This window comes from Phragmites australis, chromosome 8, assembly GCF_958298935.1.
Source record: "Phragmites australis chromosome 8, lpPhrAust1.1, whole genome shotgun sequence".
In the NCBI taxonomy this organism is placed as follows: Eukaryota; Viridiplantae; Streptophyta; class Magnoliopsida; order Poales; family Poaceae; genus Phragmites; species Phragmites australis.
This window is the reverse complement of record NC_084928.1, coordinates 28,588,808-28,605,497: the sequence shown is the minus strand read 5'-3', so window position 1 is coordinate 28,605,497 and position 16,690 is coordinate 28,588,808. Positions and strand designations below refer to the sequence as shown.

Genomic DNA, 16,690 nt, shown 5'->3' with positions numbered 1-16,690 from the left:
ATTTTTGGTGTTTTTAACCGGGCACCCTCACTCGGAGTCTCACCCAGATAATTCGCCCAACCCGAAGGGTCCGGGTTAATTCGATTTAGATTTAGCAGACAACCCCCGTCCGGGGTACAACCTGGAGGGTCTGGAATCCGGAGGTTCTGAGTTCAACCTGGAGTCTCTGGTCTCCTGTTAGCTTTTTGAAGTTGTTTAGATCGCAAAGTTTGCTTTTATTTTACATGTCTTGCACCTTTAGCTTATTGTTATCCATATTGTAACATACATTGTTGCACCTCATTCATGCTCATCATTGCACGCATTCTTCTTTAGTGAATAAGGATTTGGAGCGTGACACAGGTGTGGTTGAAGGTGACGCTGAGCCACACAGGTTCTGTGAATTCTGTGTGGGTAGCATCAGACAGCCACCTGAGAAGCAAGGTAAACATCTAAGCATGTTTCTCCTATTAATTTGGATCATATGTGTCTAATGTGATAAAATGTGCTTTATGTACATTATGCATGTTGTTGAGTCGATGTCGGGTTTAGTATGAGTAAAACCTATATTGATGCATTACATCCCCTGTCTTGAGATATTGATGATCCATATACTTGTAACCGAGGTTTAACTTGATGTTTTCTAATTCAAAGATAAACCGAATTGCTTAGCCATGCTTAGGTTTTTCGGTAGAAGTCGAGCGGTGAAATGAATTTATTGTTCGTGAGCTATAGGCTTTAATTATTGTCACATCGATAACCATGTTGGGTTGATGGTGTGGTTTGGATGAGTAGTGAGGATGAGGCGAGATGTGCGGTGTTAGGGGTATTTCTCTTGCCTTGATGTGGAGTTCTCCGGGTAGGTCGGGAGAGAAACTCGGACAACGTAGACTGCTTGCATCGTTTAAGGACTGATCATTATTGCAGTTGGCTCTAGCACTTACCTTACCACATGTCGATCTAATGGTAATATAAGATGAATACATCTGTAGTTGTGATTATTTGAGCTTACACATCGACGGTGTGAGCGGACGGGTTTGTAAGAGACACTTGAGGTTGCTCTGGGAGTTAACCTAAGTGGACTCCACACTGAGTGATGTCTGATTCAAATGGTTGGAGTTTATTGGAAAAAATTGACATGAGTACCCCTTGGGTGGACCTGTGTGGTCACTTAAGCCGTATGGTCCTCGAGTCTTGTGGGTAAAGTTGTACCCCCTCTGTAGGGTGTAAAAACATTTTGAAATGCTGTGCTCTCGATCATGAGCATGCTTTTATCCATTTGCAGCAGTTGCAGAGTTTTGAGTTTGGTTTGAGGTGGTTATTGGGTTGATATTGTTCTTTACTGATATTATTACTATGATTTCTTTTACATATATGTTCAGTTGATGGTTATGGGTTAGATAGTTGTGTTGGTTAAGTCTAGATGCCCACGCATGTTTTTGTCAAAAAAAAATTTCGTATATAAATTTACCTAACCATGTGGTCGTATTCTTGCTAACATCTCAATTCATAATCCTTGGAGTTGAGTTATCTGTAAGTACCCAATATAGATTAAGTCTTGCAAGTACCTTCGTACTCACGCTACTCTTTCAGGTGCTACCGGCTGGGAGGAGCTGGTCTTTAGCTACTTCACACCCTCCGAGGGTGGTGGCGGGCATAAGTAGGCAACTACTCGGAGGTTGTGCTTTTGTGATGGAGTATAAAGGCATGTGTCTCCATCCTCCTTTTGTTTATAGTTTTAACTTCTGTTGTATAGTTCTCTTTTGCCTAGGAGTTGATTAGTTTCAGTCTCCTCCTAGCTCTCTTCATCTAGATTTAAAATTTGAATACATTGTTTGAGGAGTTTCATCATCTTCCATCACAAGTCTTCCCAATTTATCTCCAATCAACTCTATCTTTGAGTCTCTCACACTTGTAGTGCCTTCATTTGCGACTTGAAGTGTGTTCCATATTGTCTTGGCCTCCTCAAGCCCATCCACCTTGTTGAACTCTTCGTGGCTCAAGGCGCCAAGAAATACACTTGTGGCTTGTGCATTGCGGTGGAGGCTTTGTCCGGGAGTGAGCACTTTGTCTTCATCCATCAAATCATAACCTGTGCAAATAATCATCCAAATACTTGGATAAAGAGAAATTAAATGCAATTTTATTTTGTGTCTCCAAGCGGCATAATGTGTACCATGAAAATAATGTGCACGCCCGGATGACATGAATATATAAGAATTAGAAGCATTTAATTTATCATAATTGAACTCAAATGCAGCTCCCTTGTCTTTACCGTTACTCGATGTCAAAACATCATTCTTTGTACCCTTCGGGCTTCCCACACCTTTTGGACTTTTCTCCCCGGATGTCGACATCTTCAAATTCTCCAAGCGATGAAGCCTTATGGAGGTTAAGCTCTGATACCAATTAAAAAAAAAATCTGATGCCACTTAGAGGGGGGGGGGGGGTTGAATAGGCAGAACCTAGAAATTTTACAAACTAAAACATAGCGCATCAGCAAAATGCGGACTCTCCGCAGATTTTTGCGGACTCTCCGCAAATATGCACAGGTTCCGTAGAAATAAGCGGATACTTCAGATATTTCTGGGAGAACTAAAAAATATGCCAATGCAACAACAACGTGAATCAAGTCCACGAGTTACGAAGCACTAGAGGATGTGTTCCAACCTTTTTTCTCCAGATACCTGCAACTCAAACCTTACAAATAGATAGATCGGGTTGAAGTCCTAAGAATCAGTGGATACAAGATTATGTAACAAATCACAAGAGATTGACAAGTGAGACACAATGATTTGTTCACCGAAGGTCGGCCACTCCACAAAGAAGTGGCTATGTCTTTGTTGAGGAGCTCACAAAGAGCTAGGTCTCTTCTAACCCTTTCCTCACCCAAGCAATCACAAAGATCAAGTTAGGGTTACTTACTCAATTCGAAGGGGTAAAACAAACATCTCGAAGCTCACCACAAGATTGGGAGCTCGATGGGCAATGCCTAGCCGTCTAGGTGGACGAACCACTAAGAGTAACAAACACAAAATCACTGGCTTGACGAAGAAAATGAGTGCTCAAATATTGGAGTTGTTCTCCCTAGCACTAGATCTCTCTCCCAATCCAATTCTCAAAACTTTGCAAATATCAAGCTAGAGCTAGGTGGGGGGGGGGGGGTGTTTTTGGCTCTAAAGATGTTCACCTTTTCGAGTTAAGCAGCAGCCAGCCAAAAGGGAGAGTGATAAGGTATTTATACCTAACTCCCAAAAGTGCAAAGCTTTCGCACACCCTTAGTTAACCCAAACTCCGCAAAAGTGTAGACTATCCACAAAAATACGGACACTCCACATTTCCACATGTTTACAACATAAGGGCTAACCTAGATGTAAGTGTAGTGTTTGTGGTGTCTCTCATATGTTGTTAGATCTTTTGAGAATTATTTCTACGCAAACAAGTAAATTTTGTATCCCCCTTAATACTGCAACATCCTAAACTCAATTTCAAAAGATAAATTAATTTAAAACTATACGATCTATGAGCCGCTTTTCTTTTTTCTTTTTGGGGATCACCATATGTCAAATTCTCACTTGATTGAATTACACCTGTCCATACTTCATAAAACTCATTAGTTCTTTAATTGTTTTGTCATTATCACCAAAACCCACTTAGGGGCCTAGATGCACTTTCACAACGTCGGTGATGCGACCCTGGATCTTTAACAGAATATCCGGCGGTGCGGCCTCCATCTCGGCCAGCTCGGCTCCAGCCCATCTTCACCGGTGGCATCACCATACTAGACCACGCCGACCACCACAAGCACACAACCGGCTCGGCTTCGATGGCCTGCTGTGACTCAGCGCCTGAGCTGTGCTCGGGACGGCCTGAAGGCACGGCCCGGCTAGCCGGCTTTCGGAGTCGCACCCTCCTTCCTGACTTGGCTTCGGACCTTCACCGGCGGTGCGCCCTCCTTATCGGCTCGGCTTCGGCCCTCTCACCGGCGACTAGGCCTCCACCCATGTGGCGGTGGTGACTCAGATGAGACGGGCGGTTAGGATTAACCGCCACCTCTGCCTTCTTATACAGCGTGGGGAGAAGGGAGCTCGGCCAACCTTAGGCCGAAAGGCCTAATAGGCTCGAGCCCAAGTAGTCTCAGCCCACAAGCCGAGAACTCCTATGAACTAGCTATTTTTCATAAAACCTCCCGAGTCTCTTCATAATTGTAACCCAGTTTAATATTTACTGTTTACAGTACTGTTAAATTATGTTATAACCTATGTCTTTAACTATAATTATGTTCAATACTATTTTATGTTGTAAATTGATATTCCAGACCCTGTCTTATCTATAAATTTTTTATGTCACATGTGTTTTCCCTTGTGCATCCCTATGAAATATCATTATGTTTACAACTTTGTTTTTGCAATTGAAATTCTATTTCTTGCAAAAATACTCATTAATTCAAATTAAGTGATTACCTCTTCCACTTGATATAACACAATGTTCCAAACCTTTGTATATTGGCCATACACAAGGTAGTACCCTAGTACTACTACGAGATCTACACTATGTCTAACACGTAGTGACTATTCTTAAAGTGTGTACCCAATATCAAATTTGGAACAAAGGTCTACACCTTTTCAGGTGATTACCTTAATTCATATATCATATTAGCCATACACAATGTAGTACCTAAATACTACTGTGGGATCTACACTATGTTTAGCACATACTGACTATCCTCAACGTGCGTACCCAATTGAGTATGAATTTACCTAATTTGAGTATGAATTAAAGAAGGTATATACCAATTTTTGGTTATTACCTTCAAAGTGTTAACACAAAATTTGCATAGCACAAGGTTGTGGGATTCAAGGCATCTACTGCATAGTTACAGATTATGCCCCCACTATTGAAAGGTCTACACTATTTCTGTGACTACCATCAATGTGTTACCAACATAATTTGAGATCTACACTATGTAATTCAAGTTTCAACTTAACTTTGCAATTTTTGCATTATTACAACATTACCGTGATTCTTCAATTTACCCAAAGTGTAAATTCATTCAATCATTGGTCAATTTGTAGGACAAAATGTCCAACATCGAGTTCAACAGACTCGAGTTAAATGGCAAAAACTATCTAACATGGACCATAGACATGAAGATAAGTCTATCATCTTGCGGACTCATAACGACGATTAATCCTCCTCAAGAGGGGATCCACCACTTCAAGATCAAATCAAGTTTGGGGCTTTATACTATGGAAGGCACCATCTTCATCTAGATTTAAAATTTGAATACTTGATGGATAAAAATTCACATGATTTATGGAACTCGCTCAAAGAGCGATATGAACAGCAAAAGACAGTCATACTGCTTGAAGCACAACACGAGTGGTCCAACATTCGCCTCCAGGACTTTAGGTCCATTGGAGAATATAACCATGTTGTTCACAAGATCTGCTCTAGACTGCTATTTTGTGACAAAGCTCCCACAGATACGGAGAAAATTGAAAAAACTTTGTATACAATACTTCTTGTATATAGGGTATTACAACAACAATACCGTGCTAGGAACTACCAGAACTATTCTAAATTAATTCACACTTTACTTCAAATCGAAAAGCACGATGAACTTATTTTCAAGAATCATCACCAACGTTCTACATGAACTACTCCTTTACCTAAAGTTAACTCTAGTATTAAAAATACTAAGAAGTTTGACGGCAACAAATGCCGCCCAAAGAACTTCAAAGGCAAGAAGAACCGCAAAAAGAAGCAGAAATCTCATAGAAACAACAAGGGGAAGGTCATTTTTTAGAACAACAAAGACAAATCTAACGTTTATCGTAAATGTGGTTGCTATAGCCATACAACTAAGAAATGCTGCACTCTAAAATACTTGGTTGATCTCTACCTTAAATCCGTCGGACAAAACCGACCAACTGAAGGCGAAAGATATCAAGCTCATTTCCATCTTCAACCTGACACAACCTGGATAGCAAGTTGTTCCCAAAGTGTTCATCCGGAACCGAACAATAACATTACTCTGTAGCAGCAAGAGGACCTTGAGAGCACGAACAACATGCTCATAGAATTTTCTTCCAATGACTTATTTGGAGACCTCAATTAGGTTTCCAATTAATTAGATATTGCTATATCTATGTTCTACATAGTATTGGAATAGGTTGTTGTCATCTTCTACTATATTATATATTTCAATAATGTGTCAACACATTGATACTCAATAAAGTTGTATGTATTCTATATATGTATGAAGAATTTCACTTTAAATTCTCCATTTCTATGTATAGATATCTAAGGGGACAATCTGATGGAAGAGGAAATATGCTTAGTGGATAGCTGTACTACTAACTCTCTACTAAGGGAGACTAAATATTTTTAAACTCTTAAAAAGAGTAAAGGAAATATTTTGACAATCGTGGGACGCGAAACTATGATTGTTAGCTTTGGTCACGCCATAATCACTCTTCCCATGGGTATTCAAATAACAATCGATGATGCACTATTGTATCCCGACTCAACACGTACTCTACTAAGTTATAGAGATATCCATCAAAATAGTTTCCATATCGAAACCCTTAATGACAACAAAGAGGAATATTTCCTCATTACTAAAAATAACGGATGTGCCAAACAAATACTAGAGAAAATTCCCTCTTTATCTTCAGGATTGTACTATACATACATCAAACCCGTACCACATGTTGCGTATAAGGTAATTTTTCAGAATATTAACACATTCCAAATATGGCATGATCGCCTTGATCATCCCGGTGTAGGCATGATGCAAAAAATTATCTGCAATTCAATTGGTCATGGCATAAATATTGCCAAAGTCCCATAATCTTTGGATTTTGTGTGCACAACATGTGCCACATGGAAATTGATCTTAAGACCCTCTTATCTTAAAATCTGAGCTGAACCACTCAAATTCATTGAGAGCATTCAAGGCAATATATGTGGTCCTATCCAATATTAACTGGACCGTTTAGGTACTTTATGGTTCTCATTGACGCATCTACACGATGGTCACATGTGTGTCTTTTGTCCACACGAAACCATGCTTTTGCAAAAATAATTGCTCAAATTATTAAATTATGAGCACATTATCCTAAACATAGGATACAATCCATTCGAATGTACAATACGACTAAATTCACCTCACATGCCTTCAATGATTATTTATAGCCCTAGGAATTCAAATCCAACACTCAGTACCATACATCCATACTCAAAATAGTTTGATTGAATCTCTTATCAAGAGAGTCAAGCTCATCGCACGACCATTATTACATAATTGCAACTTACCAACTTCATGTTGGGGTCATGCAGTCTTACACGTTGTTGACTTAATTCAATTGCGATTAACTGCATCTCGCACTGCTTCCTCACTGCAGTTAGTATGTGAAAATCCTCCTAGCATTTTCCATTTGAGAAAGTTTGGTTGCGCTGTATACATACCGATCTCACCACCGCAGCGTACATCAATGAGTCCACAAAGGAAATTGGGGGTCTACGTGAGGTATAACTCTCCTCAATCATAAAATACCTTAATCCCCTCACATGGGACCTATTTATAGCCCGGTACTTTGGCTGCATATTTGATGAGGAGTATTTCCCGGCATTAGGGGGAGATTTCAAGTACCAGAAAGAATGCCACAGACATTTCCTACTTAGATCCACATACTCGAGAATCTAAACTCCAGTTCAGAGAATCATAAATTTGCAACATATTATAAATAACCTACTAGATGCATTTACTGATAATAAATATGTCACTAAATCCTATATTCCTATTAGGAATGTACTGAAAAGAGTGGAGGTACCAAACAAAACCATCCAACTCCCAAATCAAAATAAAAGGGGGAGAAGTATAGTCACAAAGGATAAAGCTTCTTGCAAGCTACCGTAGAAACAGAGGAACCCCTCCTCCAAAATAGTAAATGCAAATCAACGTCAAGTAGAACAACACCCAAGGCCTATGGATACTATACATCTAGTGAATGTTCAAATCCACATCCCAGCTCAACTGTGCACACAAATACTGATGCTAAGATATCGAAACACCCAGACTCAATCGTAATGGGAAATCACGATGAGTTAGAAAGGGTAGATGGAATTTCCATCAATTATATTGATTCTGAAGAATCCTTTGATAGAAAGACTACAATTGTCGACACATACTTCTCCTCAAAGATTGCAAACGACCTTCTCAATGATCCAGATCCCAAGACCATGGCAGAGTGACGCAAGCGCTTGGACTGGTCACAATGGAAGGATGCAATCCAAGCAGAATTGCGCTCGCTCTCCAAAAGAGAGGTATTCACATCAGTAATACCTACTCATCGTAATATTTTCCATGTGGGATACAAGTGGTTTTTCGTTCACAAACGGAATAAAAACAACGAGCTGCTGAGATATAAAGTCAAGCTTATAGCATAAGGGTTCACGCAGAGACCCGGTATTGATTTCAATGAGATATATTCTCCAATAATGAATAGAATCACATTTCGATATCTAATTTCATTGGTAGTTCAAAATCACCTATCTATGCAGTTGATGGATGTAGTGACCACATACTTATATGTGTCACTTAATTCGGACATATATATAAAAATCCCCGAAGGACTAGACATTCCGAACCCAAACGCAAACCACAACATGTATTATGTAAAGCTTAAAAAGTCATTATCTGGCTTAAAGTAGTCGGAAAGAATGTGGTACAACCGACTAAAAGTGTTCCTTCTACAAAAAGGGTACTCCAACAATGATGATTGCCCATGTGTCTTCATAAAGAAATCCTCAATAGGATTTTGTATTCTCTCTGTCTATGTTGATGATCTGAATATCATCGGAAATACAGAAGATATAAATGAAGCACACAATCATCTAAAGACAGAATTTGAAATAAAGGATTTGCGAAAAACCAAATTTTGCTTGGGTATACAACTCGAGCATCTTCCTTTAGGTATTCTAGTACATCAAGCCACATATACCCAGAAAATATTGGAGAAATTTAATATAGATAAATCATATCCTTCCAAGACTCCTATGGTTGTTCGATCTCTTGATATGGAGAAAGATCTATTTAGACCACGGGAGAAAGGAGAAGGGATACTGGGACCCGAGGTCCCTTACCTCAGTGCTATTGGAGCGCTTTTGTATCTTGCAAATTGCACCAGGCCTGATATCGCATTTACATCAAACTTACTAACTAGACATAGCGCTGCTCCAACTAAATACCATTGGGCAAGAGTCAAGAATATCTTTCGATATCTCCAAGGCACCATAAATCTTGGTCTTTTCTTTCAAAGAAAACAAGATGCGATTATGATTGGATACATTGACACTAGCTATTTATCAGATCCTCATAATGCCAGGTCATAGACAGGCTTTGTGTTCTTACACGATGGAACAACTATTTCTTGGAAATCTTCAGAATTGACTCTTGTTGCTACATCCACAAATCATTTTGAAATAATTGCATTATATGAAGCATCACGTGAATACGTATGGCTTTGCAAAATGATCAACCATATACAACAGTCATGTGGTATTGGTTACATTGAATCATCAACAATTATCTATGAAGATAATTCTGCATGCATGGCTCAAATGCAAATAGGTTACATAAAGAGCAATATAACTAAACATATTATCCCTAAAATATTCTATCCTAATTAATTAAAAAATAATAGGGAATAGAAATCTTGCAAATTAAATCATGTGATAATCTCGTTGATTTATTCACTAAGTCCTTACCAACTTCTATATTCCAAAAATGTGTTCATGGAATTGGTATGCGATGACCGCGAGATTTGCAAGATTCAGAGGGAGTTGATCCCTGAATAATAAACTGTTCATATTATATTGCACTCCTTTCCTTTATGACTTTTTCCTATATGATTTCTCATATAAGATTTTTAATGAGGCAATATCTACTTTATTTCTCCTATTTTTTCAAGTGATTTTCGAAGGTTTTAATATGATCCAAAAATCATAATTATTGCTCTCTAAGCTCACTAATGAGTTTTTCCCTACTAGGTTTCTCATATGAGCTTACAATGAGGCAATATCTGATATATGTCATATCATTTTCTCCTTATTTTTTCTATTAGATTTTAAAGGAGTTTTAATGCCATATCAACATATCATTTTCTCCTCATATTTTTCTCACAGCATTTTAGAGGAGTTTTCAACTAGAATTTTACATTACGGATAATTGATCAAGGGAGAGTGTTGCGAACAGACACCTCTTAAGAGTCTATACATGTGATCAATTAGCCAGTAAACTACCATCTACAGTTACCCACCACGGGGCACCCGTTCGGGTGATAGTTCCACCTGAATGGACATGTTACATATCCCTTAAACATGTATATATATGTGTATAAACTCAATGATCAATATACAAGTTACTATTACTCTCACGTTCTTTACTGTTCTCGATTTTCGTTCTAAATAAGTTGCAATAGGTGACTCAAAATGTGTGTGTGGTGGGGGCGGGGCGTTCTGTGTTGAGTTGTGCGTGAGGTAGTTTTCTTGTGGCGATGGGCATTATCTAGCTAGACCGAGCTATGAACATTAGGTCATCTCCGATAGCAATCTCAAAATTTTGTACCCTATAACACTATTAAAATATCCACTATCACAATTACAACATTTACTTTTCTAACTATATACAACAGATACTCTATAAATCAAACCCTATCTTCTCTCTTCTATATTAAATTGGTTTTCCTTTAAACGTTTCGTTCACTCCGGCGGTCCAGGAGAAAATTGAGTTTTTGTCATGCGCGCATTCGCTGTGGTGGCCATGCACGCGTCCGTCGCAACCATCGGCACACCAAAGCAGGCCATGGTATTGTCCAGAGGCGCGGACCCGTGGGCCTCTGCATTGATGAAGGCCACGACGCCACCGCATAACGCCGCCGGCCCAAATCCACTGCCTCCACCCCAGATCCAATCTCACCGAGCCACGATCCAAGCTGGGAAGGTTTCGTTAGAGTCAATCCTTGCGTGAAACTCTCAATTTCCCGGTCAAATTGAGCCTTAGCACTGCCATCGTCCTTAGTTCCGACGGGTGCTCCTAGTCGCTCGATGCGCCTCCTCCTCGGAGCTCCTCTCACCCGGCCATTGCCACGGTGAGCACCCTCATGCCCTCCTCCACCTTCTGCGCGTGCCAAACCCTCTCTGGCTCGCCACTAGCGTGGCCCTCCGTGAGACCCGTGTGCTACCACCGCGAGCTTGCTTGTCATCGACCGTGCCATCGTCGCGCCCATGACCCTTTGACCCCCGCCTGACCTTCCTCATCACGCGGTGAAGCTTCTCCAATCCTCACCCGGCCTTCCCATGCTCTGTTGTTTCCTCCCCCGTGATCTCCTCTCATCCTCCGCCACCGCGCCCCCTCCCTCCCTCCACCATCATGCCCCTCCCTCCACCTGGACTCACGGGAGCACCGAGCCGTTGTTAAGTGGGCCCCGCACAATGTTACGGCCGAGTATTTCCTCCAGCAAATATGCCCCTCCTCTCTCCTTACCGAGTCCTTGCCACATCACTGTAGAGCTCGAAGCCGATTTTGCTGGAGCGCATATATGGGGCGAGCATGACCCGTATACGACGTGGATGTGGATGCCGTTTCTACTGGAATTGGTCTTAGACAGTAGAGCTAAGCTGTTGTTATAAATACCGAACAATGGAGAACCTCACCGATGCTAGTGTCTGGATTGGACGTCTAGCTGTTTTTATAAAATTACGCCATTCTGTGGCGTTTATTGATTTTCCAAGTGTACACACCTATACATGAATGGATCATCTCACCACCGTCAAATGTAACATGAGATTTATGCAAATTTCAAAATTCAGACTAACCGACTAATATACGGTACACTAGAATAGCCTTACACAAATCTCGGAGCAAATTTGGATGGTTAGGATAGTGCATGCACCCGCGTGTACACGTAGAGATGCATTTCCCGGGGCCTGTAGTAAAGGAATAGATAGATTTTTTTCACCGAGGTAATTTTTTCCGTTTCATATAAAAAAAATCTCTCCGTTCAGTTAATTCGTATTCCAGAGACCTTGTCGATTTACTGTACATTTGAATTCCTGACACATCTGGGCTGTCTTCGAACACAGGAAAACAAATCGAAGAAGGGAGAAGCAGGGAAAACAATTGCCACGAAACGACACAGCATGGTAGCAGCGTACGTTGCCCACGAGAAACGTGCACGCGATTCACGGTCACGATCGTGCTACGCGCTCTGCGCCTCCAGGAAGGCGTTGAACTCCGCCCTGGCCCTCGCCATGCGCGGCGTGATCGTGCCCGCGGACGACGGCGACGACGGGCACGACACCACCCCTGCCGCCGCCGTCGAGAACCTCACGTGCCGCTGCGACGACGACGAAGGCCTGGCCGAGTCCAGCCGCGATGACGCCGAATTCTTCAGTATCCCCCTCATCGGTGTCTCACCGTCGAACACGAACGCCATCTTCACCGGCGCCTCCGCGTCGTCCGCCCAGCTGATCTTGGCCACCTCGAGCGCGAGGCAGTCAGAGTCGTGCTGCGCTGGCGCCGGCGGCGGAGGGCTCCACGACCCGCATTCGAACCTCTCCAGAGACACCACACGCGACACGCTGCTGCGCCGCGGCCTCAAGCCTGATTGCTGCCTCTGCATGTTCGAGACGGCCATACCAGCGGCGGTTGCGGCAGCAGCTGGCTTCTTCTTGGAGAAGACCGGAATAAGCATGCATAGCGCGCCGCACGTGAAGCCGTCCCCCACGCCGAGCGGCTTTGGCTCGGTGGGCTCGTCGTCGTCGTCGTCGTGCGGTGCCATGGTCCTACCCTGGGCGCGGGACGCGGACCTCGACAGCGCGGGCGGCGCTAGGGCCGGCGTGGCGACTAACCTGGCGAGCGCGGCGGAGTGCTGCCGGGCAAGGGAGCGCAGCGCGGCGGTGGGGCTGGGCGTGGCGGGGGGCTCCTCCCACTTCGCGCCAGCGCCTGGACCGGTGCCCTGAACCGGGGAGGACGCGGCAGAGCACGGGAGGCTGGCGCCTACGAACGTTGGCCGGCGGAGCTGCGGCAGGAGCGGGGACTGCACCACCACCTCCGTGAGCACGGACGGCGCGGAGAGCGGCGAGTCCTCGTCGGCCACCATGCCCAGGCGGCGCAGCGACGCGGGGTCCACGGGGATCTGTCGCTCCTTCTCCGTGGACGGCGACGCCGGGCCCGGGCTCGGGCTCTTGACGCGGCCGTCCGCCGGCGCAGAGGTCTCTGCTCCTTGCTGTGGCACCTCCGCTGCTGCCGCTTCGCCTTCGGGAACAGGTTCGGGCGCCACCGCTGTTGCTGCTTCACTCACGGCGGCGGGCTCAGGCGCCTCCGCGGGGGACTGCATGTCGGGCCGGCGTCGTGCGGTACAATGTCTACGAGCGTTTGTGTCTGGACTCTGGAATTGGTATGGTAGCGTGTTGCATGAGCTGTAGGAGAACTGATGGCTTAAAAGAAATGGCGCGCGGTTTGATCATTAGTGGACGGTGGTGCATGCGTAGTGGATGGCATGAAGACGCAGCCTCAGGGCATGGTGGTCGACATGTACTACTCCGACTCCGAGTTTTAGCAGCTTAGTGCTTGACCATACACTATGATCAACGCTTAAAAAACAGGCAATGTTCTGAATCTGATAATCGAACCAATTTCTCAAGTCACCTGATCTTTTATAATGCATGCTTCCTAAATTTCACACGCCTAAAATTTAGAGCACAAATCAAGCGACGGCGGCCAGTAAGGTTTATGGTTTGGGTAGAGGGTTTTCGGAGTTGTCGGTGTGCTTCCTAAGTTTAGAGAGATGTCTGGGGAAGTAGGCCGGCCTGACAGAGGAGGCGGGAGCGGGAGCGGGATAGCGACTGCTGGTGGACCAGGGTGGGGTGAGGGCATCTCGTTGCGCTAGGTTAGTGTGACGGGGATCGCGGGAGCAGATTTGGTGACCTCCTTGCCACCGGAGATGGGCGTGGTGGGAGCAAGGGCTAACGCTAACTCGATTGAGGGCAAGGGATCGTGAGCATGAGAGAGTTGTTGGGAGGTTGAAGACAGTTGTAAGCAGTTGGATGTCCATCCGACGGTTGTAAGTAGTTCGCTAAAAAAATAAAAAATAGAAGATTGATATCCATCCAACGGCTCACAGTCGTCGCTGAAAAAAAGTCAAAAACAGACGGTTAAATATCAACTGCCTTTATAATTGCCCCATGTGCACCGGCAATTCTTGGATAAAAATAAAATCTTACGCCTTCGAGTTTTACGCTGAAAATTTTTATATTTCTCCTGGAAATCGATGGATCCCCACGTGTATATTCAGCACCAATGAGAACAATGGAGAAGAAAGGCGACGGGCTGGTGGTGGACTACAGTAGCAAGGCTGGTCGCGGTTGCTGCGTACGGTTTTAAAAGCTTTGCAAAAAGTCAAATGGGACCTTACAAGTTACAATTGGTTTTATAATGATTTAAGCATACAAGCAAGGGTAAATATTAGTTTAAGTAGATATTCTAGATGAACAATTAACCTGTTTTCTTCAAATCCGTAGACTTTTCATTTGTGATTTTCCATAGACATGACACGATGGACTTCTCTATCCTCCTTGCCCCTACAGTTGCAGCTCGATTTGCGGTTGTCATGTTGTGTTGCACTGCTAGGGCGCAGATTACTAAAAAATCATTAATTTCATTAAAGTTTTTCTTTGCTTGAATAATATTTTCTTTATAGAAATGCTTATTCAATCCAATGCAACGCTAGAAACGGCTCTGTGGATCACAAATGAAACGCGATCTAATTCCCGTGAGCTAACCCACACCTGATTGGCATCTGGGCCTAGTGGAAGTCCATGTTCTCTTCTCTACAATTTGGGCTGCCGCACTTTGATTCCACTTCCACCATAGTCTCACGTAGCGGGACCAACATCCTTGCCTACCCTAACTCACCCATCGTAGCACACCCTCTCCCCCAACAACTCTAATCGGTGTCGAGCACCCTTCGACGAGTATGGGCTAGGGTTAGAGTTCAGGATGGGGTTGTGGGGTCGGGTTTAGAGGGATGGTCGGGGCAGTGAGACGATAGAGATGTCACCGGTCACGGCAACCGAGGATTGGCGATGGGTTGGTGTTGGTGGCAGGGGAGGCCTAGTGATAGCCCAGGACCGTCGGATTAGCGAAGCGGCGGTCGGTGGTCACGGATACGATGGACAGAGATGGGGTAGGAGAGCGAAGCACTTGCACGATGAAGGGCTCGCCAAAGGAAGAAGGAAACACACATGTGGAACAAGGGCATGACGGACAGCTTACCGGCAAAGAAGAGACATGCCAGAGATAGAGAACAAGAGGGAAAGAAAGAGGAAGATTGGGACGGGGGCGTGCGAGCTTCGTTTCCCAGTCGCAAATGCGCTCTGTCGAGAGTTTTTTATGGTCAACAGGGGAAGAGTGTTCCCACTTGAATTTTCATTGATAAAGAGTGGCAAACCACATATTACAACAACAACATAACACATGTAACAACATGAAGACTGACACACCCCACCCACCCTACACGAGGAGCACAACTCCCTCAACATCATACTACGAAGGTGGCACCACACACACCCCCAACGTGATGAACTTTAGCTAACAATATGATGATGACACCTCCCCTCGCACCTAGAGCGACACTCTCACTGTAGGGCTTCCGGCGTCCACATTGCTTGGCTAACAGTTGAGCTCGCTCACCCCTGGATGCACGACAAGCGGGGACGTGAAGGTGAAGAGCCTCACTAGAAGCTGTGTAGTGGAGGGGCACCTCCCTGCGCCTCAGGCATGTGCGGCGCTCTCGCTACACGGCTTCTAGCGCCCATCACTTAGCCTCTAGCTAAGCCTGCATGCCCTGCAGACACACAAGTGGTGGGTATGTGGGGGCAAAGAGCCTCGCCAAGCTGTGTGGAGGTGGGGAACCTCCCCATGCACTGAGCACAGTGCTCTTGCTACACGGAGTTCGACATGCACAATCCATCTGGCCAGCTTGCCACAATGAGGAGCACTGTTGCGGCACTACCACCGCCCCTACCTAATGCAAATCTAGCCTAGACAGCCACCACAGCGTAGGCCAATCACCGCAGAGCACCACCACATCGGCCACCATACTACTCCCCACACCAGCAAGGTCTGCAAGGTCCCACAGCTCGCACAGGAGACGCGGATGTTTAGGAAGCGACACCAATGCGAGCTAGGGAGGCGATGGCCGTGAGGTGGAGCAGCGACAGGAGCGAGGCCTCCCTGACGAACGAGAGGTGTGGCCCTGCAACTGCCCTGTCTGCTAGGGATGACCCGTGCATCCCTTCCACAGGGGCTCCTAGATCTAGCCCTTGAGTGGCAAGACTTAGCGGGTACGGTCTTCACCACTGACGCCATGACAAATTCGGTTGTGGTGATGAAGATCCAGGTGTTGTATGGAGGGGAAGGGGAGGAAAAGACAGAAGCAGCATTGGCTACTGAAGGCCCATCGGTCACTGACGATGGCGAGGAGGGATCGAGTGGCGGTGGCTGTTTCGGTCGCCTCCTCTGTCCCCCGAGGGGAGCACCGCTGGAGGTATGTTTTATAAATTCTTGTTTACCAAGTTCCTTTCATCAAACATCTCACCTGAACCTCAAGTTATTAATGAATGTCGAATGGTAGGCAGTACG

At 44.6% G+C, this 16,690-nt stretch overlaps 1 protein-coding gene across 1 annotated transcript; it reads right to left on the bottom strand.

The window, feature by feature from the left end:
• Positions 1-12,185: 12,185 nt before the first annotated feature.
• On the bottom strand, positions 12,186-13,569 carry LOC133925935 (uncharacterized). Its single transcript, XM_062371676.1, has one exon. It carries the CDS (start codon positions 13,383-13,385, stop codon positions 12,246-12,248), a length of 1,140 nt encoding a protein of 379 aa, XP_062227660.1. The 5' UTR covers positions 13,386-13,569; the 3' UTR covers positions 12,186-12,245.
• Between the last annotated feature and the right edge of the window lie 3,121 nt (positions 13,570-16,690).

What these genes read in the sequence shown, in the direction of transcription:
- LOC133925935 (XM_062371676.1), bottom strand. Translation starts at nt 13,385, where the DNA reads ATGCAGTCCCCCGCGGAGGCGCCTGAGCCCGCCGCCGTGAGTGAAGCA.